General features: G+C 39.5%; 1 protein-coding gene across 1 annotated transcript in view; it reads left to right on the top strand.

Moving 5' to 3' along the window:
* The window catches only part of Xkr4 (XK related 4), a 424,600-nt gene that overhangs the window by 259,370 nt on the left and 144,574 nt on the right, over nucleotides 1–20,656 (top strand). Inside the window, exon 2 of the mRNA XM_042696126.1 lies at nucleotides 12–211. Coding sequence (XP_042552060.1) covers nucleotides 12–211 — 200 coding nt within the window. The remainder of the gene's footprint in view (nucleotides 1–11; nucleotides 212–20,656) is intronic.

Below are 20,656 nucleotides of genomic sequence, written 5' to 3'. Positions count from 1 at the left end.
TTTCTTTCTAGGTATTTCCACACAATATACTTAGGTATTCGGAGCCGACAGAGTGGGGAGAATGACAGATGGAGGTTTTACTGGAAAATGGTGTATGAGTATGCCGATGTGAGTATGCTGCATTTGCTAGCCACCTTTCTGGAAAGTGCTCCACAGCTGGTCCTGCAGCTCTGCATTATCGTACAGACCCATAGCTTACAGGCCCTCCAAGGTAAGGGCTTGCAATTTGGTTTCTGAATTTGGGGAAAGATTGAATGACTACTTTTGTCCCAATCCAAGCATTGTTGACACAGGCCTGCTCTATGTCTGCTGCTTAACACATGATTTGTGAATGAATGATGCATGTTATTTTCTTCACCGTCACTTGTCCTGAAGAACTAATAGAAAATTTATTTCTGCCCTCCAGATGCCCTCTTACTAGAGAATTTAAAAAAATGCTTTACGATTTTACACTTGGTCAATATGCACATAGAGTCAAGGCTTTCTGGGTTTTATGACAGAATAATTCTCAAAAGTTACAAAGACAGCAATATGTAATCCATACCATTTCCTCCTTTTGACATTAAGAAATGGAACAAGAGTCAGGTACCAGTAGATCACATCTGTATTCCTAGCTATTCTGGAAGATAAATTTGGGAGGATGGTGATTCAAAGTCAAACAAATGAAAAAGTATATGAGACCCCACCTCATCCAATAAAAAGGAGTATGATAGTGTGTGACGATCCTCCAAAATATGGAAGAAGCATAAATAAGAGGACTGCAGTTTAGGCTTACTTGGGCAGAAGTGAGACCCTATTCTAAAGTAATGAAGGCAAAAAGGGCTGGAGGCATGGTTCGAGTGGTTGAATACCTGCCTAGCCAACAAAAGAAAGAGAGCAAGAGATTAAAAGGAAATTGTAAAGATTACTTTAACATTAAAAAAATAGAAGACTGTATGGAAAAATATCTATATTTAACAATATATTGGCATGCTACAGTTTTATGAAATGTGTACTATTATTAGGTGAATATGTTCATGTTGATTTGTTGTTTAGTCATTTATCAGTGAACCTTTCCCATGTGGAATAGAGTTGACATGGTAGTTCCTCAGCCCATGCTAATCAAATTCATTTGAGAAAATGGCAAAGCCATGCACTTATGGTTTATACTTGTAATCCCAGGCTACTAGGAAGGCTGAAATATAGAGGATCACAATTCAAGGTCAGCCTGAACAGTAAAGTCCAGTAAACTTCATCTCCGAAATAAGCACCAAAAAGCTGGGCTGGAGGTAGGGTTCAAGTAGTAGAGTGCCAGAGAAGCAAGCAAGTAAAGCAAGAATCCCTGAGTTCAAACCTGGGTACCAGCACCAAAAAGGGAAAGAAAAATATCAGAAGCAGCGAGACGATGAGTCAAGCTTGTAGGTAGAGAGGTGAATAAGTGGGTATAAGGAAGATAGTAAGAGGTCATTTCTAAATAAATGTTTCCTGGTTATTTTTCTGTCCTGTAACTAAATAGCTACTGTGAAGTGCATAACATTGCTATGCTTCAGTTATGGAAATCTCAGCAGAGCCCCATGGGAGGCTATGTGGCCACTCATAACCACCAGGTTCTGATCCCGCTCCAACATGACACTTGATCTGGCTGGTAGATGGAACCTCTACAATGTTCTTATAACTTACACAGAATAGTTAGCTTTCTCTGGGTGCCTTAATTTGGAAGTAGAGGTCACGGTAGTTGTTATTAAAAAAAAAAAAAAAAAAAAGGAAGAAAGTGCTACAACGTGTAAAACTTGCTCTACTTTAAGAAAATAAGAATGGATTCTGAGCCAAATAAACATATAGTGCCTGGCAAATGTTTGAATGAAGGCAACATCCAACTAAAATTACCTTAAAATACCTATGTCCATGATTAGAAGAGCTGAGTGTCTGCTTACTACAAGTAGACAATCACCATTCCTCCTTTATCGACCCCCACCCTTCACCCTCAAGTCCTAGGTATATGCTACAGACATCAGGAATTCTTTAGAAGAGAAAAACTTCAGATCAAAAGTGAAGGGCTGCAAGTGACTACTCCATGGCCCAAACTTACCAAGGGTCTCTTCTGGTTTCTTTTCTTTCTTTTTGGAAAATTTTATTCTCATGGTGATGTATGGAGGGGTTACAGTTTCATAAGTAAGGTAGTGATTTCATTTCTTGTCTAACTTGTTAGCCTTTCCCTCATTTCCTCCCTTTCCCTTCCTCCCCAACTCCCCCTACTCCATGTTGTACAGATCATTTCTAACATACTGTCTTGTGAGTATCACTGTTGCATAGGTTCCCCTTTGTTCCTTGTCTCACCATTTTGTTGTTCCCTTTTCCTTCCTTAGTTCAGATAAACGTATATACAATACCCAGGGTAGCAAATTTAATACAGTGACAACAGTGGATAAACAATAGGGAGAAAAAACACAAAAGAAAAAAAAATCACATAGTACATTGAGAACAAGAACAAAAAAGAAAAACCTTTTGTGTCGGTGTCTTGGAGTTCATTTCATTTCACATCATCTTATATGGTCATATGTATATGGCTATTGAGCTATTCTGCTCATCCGCTAAGATTATCCTAAATGTATACTAATTATTACAAATAAAGAAGACCTAAGGACCTATGCTCCTTTGGGTCTGGCTTACTGCACTTAATATGATTTTTCCAAGTCCTTCCATTTCCTGACAAATAGGATGGTGTCATTCTTTCTGATGGAGGCATAGAATTCATATATATATATATATATATATATATATATATATATATATATATATATATAAAATTTTTTTGATCCATTCATCTACTGAGAGGCATCTGGGTTGGTTCCATATCTTAGCTATGGTGAAAAATGCTGTGATAAACATAGTTGTGCTGGTAGCTTTAATGTGGCCTTATTTGTGGTCATTTGAGTAAATACCCAGAAGTGGGATTGCTGGGTCATAGGGGAGCTCTATGTGAAGTCTTTTGAGGAACCTCCATACTGCTTTCCAGAGTGGTTGAACAAGACACTCCCACCAACAGTGTAGCAGTGTTCCCTTTTGGCCACATCCCTTCCAGCATCTGTTGTTATTAAATTTCTTGATTATAGCCATTCTGACTGGGGTGAGGTAGAATCTCAATGTTTTGATTTACATTTCTTTTATGGCCAGAGATGTTGACCATTTCTTCCTGTGTATTGGCTATTCTTTTTGTTTATTTTTTATTTTTCCCCTTCCCATCCCCACCCTCCTCCCATCCGGCCAAAGTTGTATAGTTTGTTTTTCGACATAACGACTTATACATCTCATTGTTGCAATGGGTCCACCTGTATCCCTATTTAAACGATTTGTTTTTTCCCTTCCCCTCCACAAATTATACCAACATCAAATACAATGAAAGCAGGGGTTATACTGTGGGGGAGGGACACACAAAGAAACAAAGAAATCATCTTATAAATATGTTAGAAACAATTGCAAGAAGAAAAAAACATTTGAATACTTATCTTGGGGTTCATTTTACCTAACATCAACTTATCTGACCTTTTCTGCTTGTCTCAGATATATACTAGTTATTGCAAATAAGGGAAACCATGGGACCTATGTTTCTTTGGGCCTGGCTTACTCCATTCTTATTTCCTCTTCAGAGACGTTTCTCTTTAAGTTTGTAGCCCACTTATTAATGGGGTGGGTATTTCTTTGAGGATTTGTTTTTGGGGAATTTAATTTTTTGAGTTCTAAGTCTATTTTAGATATGAGGGAGGCTCTTGTCTGTTGTATGGCTAGTGAAGATTTCTCCCAATCTGTGGGCTTTCTATCGATCTTATTTAGCTATGTCCTTTGCCATGCAGAAGCTCTGAAGTTTCATGTAATCCCGTTTGTCCAACCTTTCTTTGATTTGTTGTGTTTCTGGGTCTGAAATTTACTACTGGTTTTTTAAAAGACTTAGAATAGCATAGAGAAGATAATGGCAATAAAGGAAAAAAGGCAAGAAAGTTTAAGAAAATAAGATCACTTTTTCAGTTTGAGATTTATGTAAAATTTCAGGGAGAGGGAGAACAAGGAAAGGTAATTCTTCATCAGTTTATTTATCCGAAGCATTGGAGTAAGGATTTGTGTTCCTTAAGCCGGGTGCTGGTGGCTCAGGAGACTAAGATCTAAGGATCAAGGTTCAAAGCCAGCCTGGACAAGAAAATGTATGATATTCTTATCTCCAATTAAAATACCAAAAAAAAGGCAAAAGTAGAGGTGGTAGCCTTGAGTGACAAAAAACTCAAGGACAGCATCCAGGCCTTGAGTTCAAGCCTAAGGACCAGCACATGTGTGTGAGTGTGTACACACACACACACACACACACACATGTTCCTTTGAATATGGCATTTCCAATACATGTTATACCAGGCATACTAGGACTTCTATTCTGGGACTCAACACTGGCCAAAGCTAAGGCTGACAAATTTCAAATTGCTGTAGGAAAACTGACCTTTATCTCATCCAAAGATCAGAAAAAAATCAGTGCTAGTCATTGTGCACAGATGAAGAATAAACCCACTAAGTTGATCTTATTGTTTCTTGTTTCTTGATGAGGGAAGTGGGGAGAAGGTTATGTTATAAGACCAAAGGATAAAAGCAAACCACAACAACAAACCCTCTAGAAAAGACCACCTCAGACTCCTCTTTCTGATTCCAAATATCCCTCTGCTGAGGAAATATCCCACCGGCAATGAAGCCACTTATGAATTAAATTGATGTAGGTTATATAGATGAGCTTTTCCCTCTAGGAAAAGAAAAATAAATATGATAAAGGAGCTTTGTTTGACATCTATTTTCACACATATTTAGTGACAGGAAATTCTTTGGATTTAATTGTAAAAGCACAACTCCTTGCTCTGAATGCAAATAATCCATAGGCATGAAACCTGCTAGTTATCTGCCAGTCACTCGATATTAGAACCTCTAAAACATTCTTTTTTATATTAATGTTTTTTATTGTGAAAATACCGTACAGAGGGGTTACGATTACATGAGCAAGGTAATGAGTACATTTCTTATCAAGCATTGTTGCCTCTTCCTTTGTTTTCCTCTACCATCTCTGCCCTCCTATCACCTCCCTCCAAGTTGTAAAGTTTGTTTTTCAACATAACATCTTGTACATCTCATTGTTGCAATGGGTTCACCTGTATCCCTATTTAAACAATTTGTTTTTTCCCTTTCCCTCCACAAGTTATACCTTACAAATTCAATGAGATACCTATCAATATTTCAACCTCATTCTTCAAGGAAATAGAAGAGGCAATTCAAAAATTCATATGGAAATATAAAAGACCCCGAATAGCAAAAACGATCCTTAACAGAAAGACCAGTGCTGGAGGAATATCAATACCAAATTTCAAACTCTACTACAAATCCATAGTAATCAAAACAGGTTGGTACTGGTACAAGAACAGACCTCAGGACCAATGGAATAGAATTGAAAACCCAGAAATGACCCACAGACATATAGCCATCTAATCTTCAATAAGGGAGCTAAAAAAATAGAATGGAAGAAAGACAGCATCTTCAGTAAATGGTGCTGGAAAACTTGGTTAATAACTTGTAGAAAACTAAAGCTAGATCCTTATATATCACCCTGCACCAGAATCAACTCCAAATGGATCAAAGACCTCAGAGTCAAAGCAGACACCCTGAAAACATTACAGCATGGAATAGGAAAATAGGTCTCCTTGGCACAGGCCAAAATTTTCTTAATAGAGACCCAGAAACACAACAAATCAAAGAAAGGTTGGACAAATGGGATTGCATGAAATTGCAGAACTTCTGCATGGCAAAGGACATAGCTAGCAAGATCAATAGCAAGCCCACCGACTGGGAGAAGATCTTCACTAGCCATAAAACGAACAAGTGTCTCATCTCTAAAATATACCTGGAACTCAAAAATTAAAACATTCTTATTCAGCAAGCAGGGAATGGTCCTAAGTCTGACTGTGTCCAAAATTATTATTTTAGGACAACAGGAAAATTTTATACTCTAATTTCAACCAGCTACCACCCTTTGAAGGACATTCTTTTAGAAACAAGAAGCTAATCAAACAACAAATTATGACATTTAAAAAAAACAGATGGTCAAGAATTGTATTCTCCTTGTGGAAATCATTAGTCCTAAAACATTGTTATCGGTGACAATCCTTTCCCACTTCTCCTCACTTAGAGAGTTATTAAGCCAGGGAAGCTGGCTTGTGCTAGAGGCTGACAGGCTTAGGGGAGAGCTGTTGAAGCATAATTGCCCTTCAGTTCCTACCCGCCTAGGAGGACAGCTTGGCTCCTTTTTCACAAGCAATTGGGACAAAGCTGAGCTTCAGACCTGAACATCCATATCTTTTTCACTCTTCACTGTCACCTGAGCCATGCTGGCAGGCACCAACAGCTCTTCCCTGGCTTCCAAAGATTCCTAGGAACAGCTTTCCCCAGAGGCTAAGAAACACTCAAAGAGGTCCACTATTTATTGCTAAGATGGCACAAGGTCGTTAATAAAGAGTCTTCAGGTTTGCATGCTGTCAATTGGGGTGTTCCAATCACAGTCTCACTTCTCATCTGGAAATAAAGGGGAGGCAGGCAAGAAGGAAGAAGGATAGAGCCAGGAAGGAGATTCTGAAAAGCATTAATGGACATTGGTGCTCCTGTTATTCTCCACACAGAGACCCTATCCTCGGTGTTAAAGATGTTTAGTAAGGTGAAATACACTTATATTTTCATTTATCCACTTTGTCTCAATCGATTGCACTTTCTAGTCAAGCCACCTTTACACCTGCCCAGATCCTTGTGGCCAGCCTACCACTTCATACCCAGCTTCTCCCTCTCTGGTCCAATTCTCCTACTAATGATCAGAGAGGTGTTTGGACTCTTATGGCTTCCAACACATACTTAACACCTTTAGCAAGTTAAACCAAATTCTCGAATTCGTTCCAAAGTCCATGTTACAACTGCATTCTCCTCATCAGTCATTACTCTGCATCCATTCTGTCCTCCTCCCTTCTAGGAAAGTCACCATACCCTACCCTCCTTCAGGCCTTTGCACATGCTACTAACCTTTCAGGAATATCCCTCCCCTTCCTTTCTCTCCCTCTTCCTCTTCCTCTCTTTCTCTCTCTCTCCCTTTCCCTCTCTCTCTTTCTCTCTCTCTTTTTGTCTCTCTTTCTTTTTCTTTCTCTCTCTCTTTCTTTTATTGCCCATCCTTAGCCTTGAACTCAGAAGCTGAGTGCTATCCCTGGACCTTTTTTGCTCAAGGCTAGCACTACCACTTGAGCAACAGCTCCACTTCTGGAGCCATCAAGAAGCCTCACAGACCTTCCTGCCCAGGCTGGCTTTGAACCTTGATACTCAGATGTCAGTCTCCTAAGTAGCTAAGATGATAGGCATGAGACATCAGTGCTTGGCTCTTCTACTCTTTTTTTAGCCTGGTTCTCCCTTACTCATGCTCATCCTCCAGAACTCAGCTTTTTTGCCTCTGAGTAGACTGTCCTGACTACCAAGTCAAGTGTCCATGCCTTCACTAATATTTCTTCATGGTATCCTAAACTTCAGCCCTGTGACAACTCTTGCATTTCTTGCTACACCTCTCCCTTTACCCATATGTTCTGGGGGATGATAATAGTGCCCGATTCATATGATTGAACAAATTATGTGATATAATGAATGCAAAATATTTGACAACTAATCATAACCTATCAGACCTTAATGTACAGGTCACCTATCTCCCCTTCAAGAATCCTACTGAATTCCATATTTTGACTATAAAAGTCTTAGAAGGGGCCAAGTGGTAAGCAAGGACTTAACAGGTGAATATTTTTACGGTACATGAAAATAGAAAAAATATCCAACTCTAAGATTAATGGACCTTTTCCAATTAACCACCAAAAAGCTGGAAGAGGAGCTGTGCCTCAAAGTGGTAGAACCCTGGTCTTGACACAAAAGTTCAGGGGCTGTGCCCAGGCCCTGATTTCAAACCCTAAGGACCAGCACAAAATAATAAATAAATAAGAATGTAGTCTTCATAGGGGTAGATCTAAAGTTCTAATGATAAAAATAATTTTGTTAACCAGTATACATCTAGAATAATCTTACCAGACAAGTAGAAAAGGTCAAAAGCTTTGTATATATACCCATATAAGATGATGCTAAGTGAAATGAACCCCAAGATAGGGACACAAGAGGTTTTATGGTTGTTGCTGTTGTTTTTAATGTACTACATGATATTTTTATTCTTTTGTATGTTCTTCCCCCATGGTATAACTCCTGTTGTGACTGTATTTGATTCTGGTGCCCTGCATCTTGTATATATATTTTTTCTAATTTGAGGAGAGGAAGGGAAATAACAAAATGCTGAAATAAGGATACTGGTTGACCCATTGTAACAGTAAGACATACAAGACTCTATGTTGAAAACAAACTTTACAGCTCGGTGGGGAGGGAGGAGTTGGGGAGGTAGAGAGGGAATAATAGGGGAAAAACAAAGGAGGGGATAACAATGCTTGATAGAAAATGTACTCAATACCTTACTCATGTAACTATATTCCCTCTGTAAGGTATCTTTACAATAAAAAATATTAAAAAAAAAAGATTAATGGACCTATATACTTTTTAAATGAGGCACAAAAAGCCTCATGAAGAGAGAACGGTTAAGCTGGCCAGTTACACTGACAAATGCCCTCCTACAGAACACATGACTCGGATGGTGCTGCTACACAGGAGAAACATCCTTGTACCAACTTCTATCTTCCTCTCTCCATATTCCAAGAAACCCTGTGTACTGTCCCAAACACCAACAGTTTATCCTGAGTATTTTGTGAAAGAGGTGGAGTTTTTGTTTTTGGTAGCCATGGGATTTGAACTCTTGTTTTGCAACTTGCTAGGCTGGTAAGATACTGCTGAGCCATACCCCCCGCCCTGCTTTACACTGATTATTTTTAAAATAGGATCTTGCGTCTGTCCTGGTGCACTTGTGAACTACAACCTTCCTTCTGTAAGTCTCCAATCATTTCCAGGATGGCAGGTGCATGCCACTGTGTCCAGCTTCTTCCATTGAGATGGAATTCCTGGGACTTTTCTCCCTGGGTTGGCCTAGAACTGTGATCTTCCAATCTCAGCCTTGCCAGTAGGTAGGATTACAGGTGGGAAACCATCTGTGCCCCGCTCAGAGGTATCTTTTGTGTATCCTTTGAGGCTACTGGGAAAGTCAACATTAAGAAGCTGTCCTTAAATAGCTAACAGGCTCAGATATGGAGTATCAGACTCAGATTGCTAGGGGTAACTAAGAATCCTCTGCATATGCAAAACTATATTCTGGTGAAGACTCAAGACCAAATCACTTCCAGGTTGTTCCATGCCATAGCAAAGCAGATACAGGATAGGCTTTTGTTACCTTGATGTGACTTTGGGTTAGAAAAGAAACCAGCTACCTCCATACCAGTTATTCCCCAGAGCCACTGTCTTCTAAATGTGCCTGGATCCAGACAGGAAGAGCACAGGCAAGTGTGCCAGTCTGTGAGGGGGACAGTGTTCCAAGTCCCTTTAAATGCATCTACTTTGCAGTTGCTATTTTAGTTACTTCATTAACACATTTGCTAACATCTATTGTGTGTGATGGTGCGTGATGCTCTGTGTAGAATTTGTCCTAAAAAGAAATTCACTTTGTACTAAAAGTTTATAATGTGACATTATAAACAATATGATCAAACATATTTAGAAATACTTAACTTTTCCAAATGTATTCAGGAATGCATGGTTATATTTTCTGGATGGTACAATAAGGGGAGTACTGAGGATATTTCCTACAAATCTTTCTACACAGCCTGTTCCTGAACAGACTTCACATCATTGTCAGTCAGTTCTGACTAATGGGTTCATAGACTCTGGATTAGAAAGAAGCATTCAGGGCACCTGATTCATTACCATAATTGACACAATGTGACCAAATCTTCCTTTACCCACCACTTTCAACCATAGTCTACTATCCCAGGAAGTTTTCTCAGTATGAGAAGATTCAAACAGAAAAAAATTGCTTGTCAGTTCTCAGTCACATTATTTCTTCTGTACAATACTATTCCTTTTGGGGGGGGGGGGGCGGGGTCCAGTCGTGGGGCCTGAACTCTGGGCCTGGGTGCTGTCCCTCAGCTCTTCAGCTCAAGGCTAGCGCTCTACCACTTAAGCCATCATGCCACTTCCGGCTTTTTTCTTTTTGCTTATGTGGTGCTGGGGAATTGAACCCAGGGCCTCAGACTTGCAAGGCAAGCGCTCTACCATTGAGCCACCTTCCCAGCCCATTCTCTGTACAATACTATTCCTGATCAAGTGCATTAAACACTCATACCACGTTACTCTAGTCTGCCAGAAGAGTTGTCTCCTCTGGTTGAGCTGAACACTCAAGAGTTAACCTGAAGTCCTGAAACTGTTTATTTTGATGTATCCTTATTGTAAACAGAATCTCATTACTTGTTTAATTAGCATAAGACCTGATAAACTATAAGTGTGGAAAGTTTTGACAACATTGGGAAAGCTGAGTAGGACCATGGCAAAGTGTTAGACAGTCTTTTTGCCTTAAAGCCTCAGGACCTTGCAAAAAAGATTGTGTGCAGCCCTGCAATTCCATGGCTATAACGAGGGATGTGATCCTGCCTCTCTACTCTTTTGTAGCATGCCCTGTGAACCTGCTGCTGGTAGCCTTTTCTCCTACCGTGTATTTTGTTTGTTTGTTTGCTTGTTTTGAGGTTTGGGGGCTGAACTCTGGGCCTGGGCGCTGTCCCTCAGCTCTTCAGCTCAAGGCTAGCGCTTTATGACTTGAGCCACAGTGCCACTTTCGGCTTTTTTTCTGCTTATGTGGTACTGAGGAATCGAACCCAGGGCGTTTGATTTCATGCGAGGCAAGCACTCTACTACTGAGCCAACTTCCCAGCCCCTCTCCTACCGTGTTTAAGAATAGCTGTAGGCACAATCCTCCTATAAGCTCCAAACTACTTTATATTTTGCTGTTGGAATTCATATTGTTTGCTGCAGAATATTGTTTTTGTTTTTGTTGTATTTTGTTTTGTTTGTTTTATTGATGGCATGTCTATTAGAGCACTATTCCCACCAGGAAAGTAGAACATGTTAGGTATTTCATAAAGTGGGGATTTAAGCCAGGTGCTGGAGGCTCATGGCTGTCATCCTAGTTACTCAGGAAGCTGGGATCTAGGGATTACAGTTTGAAGCCATCTCAGGTAGGAAAGTTCATGAGACAGCAAAGAGTCAGAAGTGGAGCTGTGGCTTAAGTGGTAGAGTGCTAACCTTAAGCAAAAATTCTCAGTAACCATGCCCAGGACCTGAGTTCAAGCCCCAGGACCAACATACAGAGAAGGGGGTGGGGGGAGAAAGGAAGAAGAAGAAGAGGAGGAGGAGGAGGAGGAGGAGGAGGAGGGGGGGGGGGGGAGGAGGAGGATCCCTCCTCCTGACCAGGATCCCTCAACTCTAAGTGTTTGATTCTTTTGCAGGATTTTCAGCTGTATATAAGGGAAAGCATATATCCATGTGTGTGTGATTATGTGTGCATGCGTGCATGCATGTGTGCTTGTATTCATTCAGCAGTATTCTTTTGAGCTGTAATTTCTTGTAGGTGTGACTCATTCATTTTCATTGCTCTATAACTTATTCTAATAATTAGCCTCAACATATTTAGCCCACCAATGGCTATTTATTAAGTACTTGTTTTAAGTTTTGGCATATGATGACTAATTCTACTGTGGATATTTTAAAATAAATCTTTGATACAAGGGGACAAATAGTTCTGTTGAATTAATACTGGAGAATGAAATTGCTGATTCATAGGACACACATTGAACTTTAGGAGATAATGTCAAAGTTTTTGCCAACGGGATGGTATGAATTTACATTCCCAGAAACAATGTATGTATGTATGTATATATACATATATATATATATATATATATATATATATATATATACACGCACACACATAAAACTAGATTGAGTCCTAATGACATCATCCCATTTGTAAGGAAATGGAAAGACTTGGAAAAAATCATATTAAGTGAAGTATGCCAGACCCAAAGAAACATAGATTCCATGGTTTCCTTTATTTGTAATAATTAGTATATGTCTAGGTTAGTCCTAGCAGATGAGCAGAATAGCTCACTAGCTATATACACTTGACCATATAAGATGATGTTAAGCGAAATGAACTCCAAGACATGGAAAAGAGGTTTTTCTTTGTTGTTGTTTTTAATGTACTATGTGAAATTATTTCTTTCCTCTTTCATATTTTCTTTTTTCCCCATGGTTTATCCCTTGGTCACTGTATTTGATTTTGGTAACCTGTGTATTGTATATATGTTTATCTGAATTAGGGAAGGGATAGGGAACAACAAATGGGTGAGACAAAGGACAAAGGGTGAACCAATGCAACAGTGATACTCCTAAGACAATATGCTGGAAATGAACTTTACAATGGGGGGGGCACTTGGGGGAGGGAAAATGAGAGAAAAACAGGGGAGGGGGGTAACAATGCTCAACAAGAAATGTACTCACTGCCTTATATATGTAATTGTAACCATCTGTATACCATCTTGACAATAAAATTAAATTCAAAAAAGAAAATCTAGTAATAAACATGTATACATATGTGTAAATGTGTGTGTGTGTGTGTGTGTGTGTGTGTGTGTGTGTGTGTGCTGAGATTGTTCCAGATCCTTTCCAAATTTGGCACTGTGGGTTTTCTTAATTTGAGCTTTGAGTCATATTTCAACATGATTTTTTAATATGTACCTTCAGATAATGTTCAGACTAAACAGTGATTCTTTCTTTCTCTACTCCCTCCTTAGTCCAGCCATGCATCAGCACATGCCATCTCTTCCCCCTCCAAAGCACATCCCCGCTCACCCTCTTCAGCAGCATCATTAGCAACACCCTAGCCAAAACCAAAACCTACCTGCACTACTCCAGTGAACTTCAACCCTGTGTCCCTCTTGCCTATTCTTATCTTTTAGTTGTATAGAGGTGTTACCATTCAACCAATCAGTTTAGAAGCACAGTGCATCTTGATCCATGTCATCCAACCGTCATTCTCCCCAAACCCTCCCAACCCAAGCCCTCCCCTAATTTTCTTAGTTTCATAGGATAGGTATTGAATATTATGACTGCAATCTCTCCACAGTTCCTCTCTTTATTCGTTTACCCTCTCCTCCCAATGTCTTTCAAGTGCCTGTTTCCTGGTGTTTAGTTTTTGGACTATGAGTTCATTTTTCTAAGAAATTGTACCTTTGTAATTCTCCACTGCAAATCCAATACTTCAGTTATACATTTGTGTGTACTTGCATACAACTCTGTATATCTTTACTTACACATTTATAAATGAGTTCTAGTTTCCATATATGAGAAAGATGTGTCCTTTGTCTCTCTGGACCTTCACTTAACATAATTTCTCCATGTCCATACATTTCTTTGCCAATGATATAATATCATTCTTTGTAATAGATAAGTAAAATTCTATTTTGTATATATATATATATATATATATATATATATATATATATATATATACATACACACACCATATTTTCTTGATTCATTCATATCCATGTAGGACATCTGAGCTGTTTCCAAATCTTGGCTATAGTGAATAGTTGACCAAAGAATAAGAGAAGTAAGTATTCTTAAAAAGATTAGCCTTTCATTTGGGTCAAAAATAGCCCTGCTTTGTCATGATGAAGTAACAGAGAAAAAGGGCGTTCTATAGGGGAAAATAGCAATTTGAACAGAACTAGAGGAGAATGTCATGGGTTTGGTTCATGCATGTGTGTTGAGCAATGCTGGGGATAATTCTCTCCTCCAAGTATTATGGATGCCCTTTACTCCATAAAACTAGATTGATTCCCAGGGGCTTGGAAGTTGAACTTGGGCTCAGTGGTAGAGTGCCTGCCTCACATGCATGAGACTCTGGGTTCAATTCCTCAGTACCACATAAGCATAAAAAAGACAGAAGTGGTACTGTGGCTCAAGTGGTAAGGCGCTAGCCTTGAGCTGAAGAACTGAGGGACAGCGCCTAGGCCAAGAGTTCAGCCTCCATGACCAACAACAATAATAAAAAAAAAAAACAACTAGGTTGATTCCTAATACTTGAAAATGCTCTCTAATAGGCTGTTTCTATCACAAACTTGTGTTCTTGTATTTCTCACTTGGCTTTTTGTGGCTTGTGGTTTTTGGTGTTTTGTTGTGTTTCTCTGGGTTTTGTTATGGTTGTCGTTTGTTTTGTTTGTGGTGCTAAAGATGAAAATCATGGCCTCATGCATGCCAGGCACTTGCTCTATCACTGCACGAGGAGTCCAGCCTATGTACTTGTTTAGAGCTTATGTTTTTGCATTGTTCAGTGTCTGGGAATGTTTAAGAATATAATGAAATAGGTCAATAAAATAATAAACTACTAGTGTGCTGTATCAATGAAGTTCCATTTTAAAGACCCATCACAAAGCACTTTGTAAGGAGACCATCACCATGCATACAAGGCATGCTGGCCACTCTACTCTGTGTAAAAGTATTGGCAGGGGAAGCAATGGTGCTATGGAGTAATGGACAGTATCGATCCTTTCACAGGAGTCTCTGAGTCATCACAGTACTACACCAAGTTATTCTTAGAGGAACAGAAAGAAGCTTCATCTGCTTATCATTGATTCAAGTGCTTGAAATCAGCTCTGTGATTTATCAGCCCCCAGCACAGCTGTGAATTGCTTTGAATTTGAATCATTTTGAACATAATATAAAATAAGGGGGCCTATTTTTAGGTTCTACTTAATTATCTCCAATAATCAAGCACAAATCTTGGTATTTTTCCACTCAGCATTCCTTCTCTCTCCACTCTCTCCTTCCCTCTAAGATATAAGTGAGCATATTGTATGTTTAGATGCTCGGTGATTGCGCTCTAGCAGTGGAGAGAAGAAAGGTCAACAGCATCTGCTTCAGGCCTTTTTGAAACAAGCAGCAGTAAAGAGCTATCTTCCATGAACTGTATCTCCAGTGCTCTCTGCCCCTTGCCTTTCCCAGGGCTGCTTTCCTTGACAGTGTCCAGTGTCCCCAGATTGTAAGAGTGTTAGTACTTTACACCCTCATTTGTTTTCCATTTCCCTGACCTTTAACTTCCAGATGATGTCTGCTTTGACTGAGTATCAACATGCTGTAATTATTACTTCTAAATGCTAAAAATAACTACTGTGCGTGGTAATCAAAATGTTTTCTGAGCAAACTGGAAGACAGGTGAAGTCAACCTTGTAAAAGATGTTCAAAAGTGGCATGATACAGTATTTTCTCACATGGCTTGTATTTTTTTTATTTGGGGTTTTGTCAGTTTTTTTTTTTTTAATGTGATGCTACAGCTGCATGACTGACAATTTCTGAGCATATTAGTATCCAACTGGGTAAGTAGGTGGGTGAGGAAACTTGTCCCACCTTTATGATTGTTTCTGCATTATAAACTCTTAAAAGTGTATTTCTGGGTAGAAATGTATCTTGCATTTCTTCAATAGATTGGCGTTGAGTTTTAAATCATTCTACAGGCATGTAAGCCAGTATTTGCTTGTTGACTAAACAGGAAAAAAGAAGAATAAAAAATCAGGATTATATCCTACTAGAAATTATTTTTAAAGGATTGTAAAAAGAAAATATACTTATTTTCCATAGCAATGTATATATGTATATACATACATACATATATGTATAAACAAACGTTTACATTCCAAGTGGATCTGTGGCTTCAGCCACCACTGCATCTGTCTTTGAAAGTATACAGAGTAAGCGCTCTCTCTTACACACTCTGAAGCCACAGATCCACTTGGAATGTAAACGTTTGTTAGCATGAAATCACTGGAGATTCACTCTTCAAAGCTCACAATGAGCCTCTGATTGCGGAAGGACAGGCAGGCCTGCTGAGCACTGCCGGCCTAAGGTTTTGTCAGCACTTTCATTGTAATCCTAAATTCATGGCTTAAAACCCAGTTGTAGCAGAAGGTTGGAGACTATGAGACTATACAGACTCCAAAACTTTTTCAGCGTCTACAGTATTATCAGCTCAGACACTTGGACAATAGCACAGGGCACCAGGTTCGCTCATCGTGAACTTCCAGTGCGGAGGTGCACGAGGAGCCTTCCATTACCACAGCAAAATTTCTGAGATAAGCAATATAAAAAGAAGAAATGTTTATTGTGTCTGATTATATTGGAGATTTCAGTCCATGGTCTATGGGTCCTATAAGTCATTTTGAGGCCCATGTCGGGGAAACACATTAATTACAGGAACATGTGGTCAAAGCAGCCCAATCACCTCATGGCCACCAGAAGTGAAAGAGAAAGACAGAGAATTTGGTTTCACCCTAGTCTTCTCAGGCATGCCCTCATATCTTCCAGTAGACTCCATCACTGAACATTTCCATTACCTCTCAATAATGCCATACTGTGAATCAAGATGATTACATGGCCCTCTGAGACACATTCCAGATCCAATATACAGCTAGAGGTTTTAACAAAGGCTGGCACTTCTAGATTATTGTTGTTAACTCAAACATGGAGTTGAAACTCAGTTTTTAAAATATGTTTACATAAAACATATCTCCTGTAATATGAATAAAAACATTTTAAACAAGTACTTTGATATAAATGAATAAAGGCAAAATATTATTCCACAAGCATAAAAATCATTTAGAGTAAAATTCATATTCTAAGTGCTTTGACAATATAGAGAAGTTACTTACTTCAAATCAGTAGAGGCCAGAGAGTCTCATGGAAGTGGAAGTGTTGGATCCTGCAGAGCAAGTGCAGTATTTGCAAGGGAGAGCTGTTTGAGGCAGGTATAGTTAGAAGTCAGGGCCAGAGAGTGAATGCGTCCTTCCATAAAGACTGAGTGCTGATGTACTGCTGAGCTAGGAAGTGAAAGGCTCAAACTGAATCCTGAAGGTCAAGATCCTGAAAACCACTCTTTGTTCTTAAGATTCAGCCCACATATCACCAAGATAGGCTACCATGCCTTAATTAGAATCTGAAGAAAAACTTCATTAGTTATTACATCCATTTATTTAATATACATTTACTGGGCACCTATCCATGACAGGCACTGAGTTTGATTGTAGAAAAATAAAGATGACAAAGACCATTTATCCTAGAGTGATCACAGCCTAAGAGTGGAGAGTATTTGCGGAATGGATAAGAGCAAATACTATCATGAGAGTGAAGGGGTAAAAAGATAGGCTAGTCAGGCAAAGGTGGCTCATGTCTATAATCCTAGCTTCTCAGGAAGCTGAGATCTGAGGATTGTGGTTCAAAGCCAGCCCGGGCAGGAAACTCCGTGAGACTCTTATCTCCAATAAACTACTAGAAAACCGGAAGTGGCACTGTGGCTCAAGTGGTAGAGCACTTGCCTTGAGCTGAAGAGCACAGGGACAGTGCCCAGGCCCAGAGTTCAAGCCCCAAGACTGACCAAAAAAAAAAAAAAAAATAGGCTGTTTCCTATCTTCCCATCATGTGTTGAAAGCTTATGGAAATAAACTGACAGGATACAGATCAGTGGAAGAAAAAGGCATGCAAAGTTTTTACATCCACATGGGAAAAATCACAGTACAGGAGTAATGAAGGTTGAGGCTTAAATAACTTCAGAGCTACAAGGAGAATAGAGACTGAGAAGGAAGAGGTATGGCCTGTCCCGAAGAGAGAAGGTGGAAGAGACAAAACAGGAAGCGCAAGGGAACAAAGGTGTCTCGTAATGTTGAAGACACCATGCGTCTGCGCTGCCCACAGAGATGTTGTCGGGTTGATAGAATGAAATGAGATGTGGAGACTTTAAGGCTCCTGTTTTCTTGATAATTATTTCTGATTATTTGATAAAAATCTGGGAGGAGATTTAAGACAATTGCATATCTTCCTTTGATCAGAAAGGGGAGTTACAGAGAGAACTTTCCTCCAGTTCTCAATGGAAAGAAACAAGATAATTTTTGAGAATCTGACTCTTACTTTTTTTGTAGTGCTAGGGATGGAAACCAGAGACTTGCACATATGAGGCAAGTACTTTATCATTGAGCCATGCGCTAGCCCTAGAAAGACTGATTTTAATGCAGTTTCTTAGGCCTCTCAGCTTGTTAGACTATCTGAGTCCAAACAATACATCCAGGTGACAGTGAACAACCAAAGAAAGAATTTATCAGTTCCAACTGAGCATGATGTGAAAGTCTTAATATGCACTCTGGCTTGAGATAAGTTGATAGGTAAGCTAGTAAAAATAAGAGAGAGAGCTCATTGAAAAAGGAAAGGCCAAGGACACCAATAGTGATGGCTCTGGGGTAGAAAAAACTTTTGGAGGGAAAGGAAGGAAGGAAGAAAGGAAGGAAGGAGGGAGGGAAGAAGGAAGGGAAGATGGTACAGTTAATCATATCAGAAGAACTCCATTATATAGTAGCCAAGGTCTGATTCAAAGGAAATGTCTATAAGGAACCAGAAACTGGTTAGATGTGATAATTAGGAGATCAGAGGGACATGTACCAGGTACTTAACAATAGTCAAGTTCAGAGAAACAGAGACTAGAGTAGAGGTTTCTAAGGCCTTGGAGGAGGAAGAGAAATGGGAAGTTGTTTAACTGGTAATTTCATTTCAGTTTTTGCAAGACAAGACTTCTAGAGTTGTGGCTGCCACTATGGAATGGTACAATTATAATACTAAAGATGAAAATGTTTACATTGTGTGTACTTTAACTGAATTTTTTTTTGTCAGTTGTGGGGCATGAACTCTGGGCCTGGACGCTGTCCCTCAGCTCTTCAGCTCAAGGCTAGCACTCTACCACTTGAGCCACAGCACCACTTCTGGCTTTTTCTGTTTATATGGTGCTGAGGAATCAAACCCAGGGCCTCATGCATGTGAGGCAAGCACTCTACCAATGAGCCACCTTCCCAGCCCCTAGCTAAATTTTTAAATAAGGGAAAAATCCAAACTCCTTCACCTCAGAAAGACAAGATTCTAACATTTCTCTCTGCCACACAAAGGGCACTGGGTCCATCTGTGCTCTCATTTTCCAGTCTTGTAGCCAAGTGAGAGTGCTCAGCACTTTTCTGAATTGTAAACAGTTCTTAATTCACATTTTGTTTCTCCTTTAAATGCATGTAGACCAATTTAGACTGCTTTAGCCTAACCTTGAGGTTAACTACTAACCAGCCCTCCCTGAGAGTTCTCCATCTGGCCATGGGCCATTCACATCTTCCAGGGCCATTTGTTGTGATCTTGTCCTTTCAACCTAGATTTTCCCACGGGGTTTTGAAACCTCAGAAACCTTCCAGCAAATGGCAGTTGTCTGCTGACCTATATTATTAGCATGAAGTACTTTTAGCTTTGTTAGGTTTGAAATAATATACATTGATAAGGGGGGAAGGAAAGAAAAAGAAGAGTTGTGCATTTTCTTAAAAGCTTCTTAACACATCATCTCTACTCCATTAGTCATGGGAGCTAATTTCTTTTTCACCAGCACATCAGTATTTATGTGGTAGATGAGAAAATATTTACAGTTCTAGGACCTTATAGAATTCCTAAAACTGATGGCCATGTCTTCGTGATGTTAGAGGTACTCTAGGCTGTGTACAGAACATGAATTCAACAAACAATTCATGAAAAAATGATTACATTTCTTCCCATGTGTGTGCACACATGCTTACATCTATACCTAGGATAAGAGTAATCTCTACTCTTCAAGCTAGGTAAGAATGTTGGAAGGGTGACATTGATCAAGACACACTGTATTCATAAACTGCTTTGTTGAATGGCAACTCTTTGTACAACTACTTAAAGATAGTAATATTTTAAAAAAAAAAGCTAGGACACTAAATGTGAAAGTTGTAATTCTTGAGGATGACTCATTCTCAGTTTCTACAGAGTCCCCTGGAGAATGAAAGAAAAATGCAGGCTGCCTCCCCCAGGTTTGCAATGGAGAGAAAATTCAGTGTCAGAAGACCTTGTTGGGAACATTGGTTCCATGGTTTAATAACTTTCACTCGTGGCATAATCCTCTACCTCTCTTTGCTTCTCGTGGGAGAGTAAACCTCATCTCATAGGGAAGAAAGCTGGGAGGATTGGCAGTGACCATGTGGGGAGCCAGTACCCCATGTTCTATGTGCTACATGGCGGATACTCAAGGAGAATCTCTTTCCCTTTTTGCATGAAGAACATTCAGCTTTTGTATGTCAACCTTATGACAAAAGACACCATTCATAAGCCAACATAACCATTTCACAGCCAAAGCTAAACTGTCAAATACACTCAAGCAAGGGGTAAAGCATAAACCATGGCTGATTCCTCAAGAGAGGAGGAGAAGAGAGAGGATAGGAAAAGGAAAAGGAACAAAGGAAGTAAAAGAAGGAGAGGAAAAACATAAAACCTTCAGCAGCATGAAATAGGAAACATAAATCAAAGAACCCCTGAGGAATTGTGAGTTGCTTTCTCCCACATGCCCTCCTGCTATGTGCTGAAGTATTGATCATCAGATCTGCCACTGGGTCAAGACATTTACATGCTGTTTCTAGGCCTGGTGGACATGGAGAAAAAATATGACACAGTAATCTGATATTATCAGATCCCAGAAAGGCACTTCTGGAAACACTAATTGGATTTTTCT

Source organism: Dipodomys spectabilis, unplaced genomic scaffold (genome assembly GCF_019054845.1).
Source record: "Dipodomys spectabilis isolate Male_0828 unplaced genomic scaffold, ASM1905484v1 ptg000199l, whole genome shotgun sequence".
In the NCBI taxonomy this organism is placed as follows: Eukaryota; Metazoa; Chordata; class Mammalia; order Rodentia; family Heteromyidae; genus Dipodomys; species Dipodomys spectabilis.
This window is presented reverse-complemented; position numbering and strand designations above follow the sequence as displayed.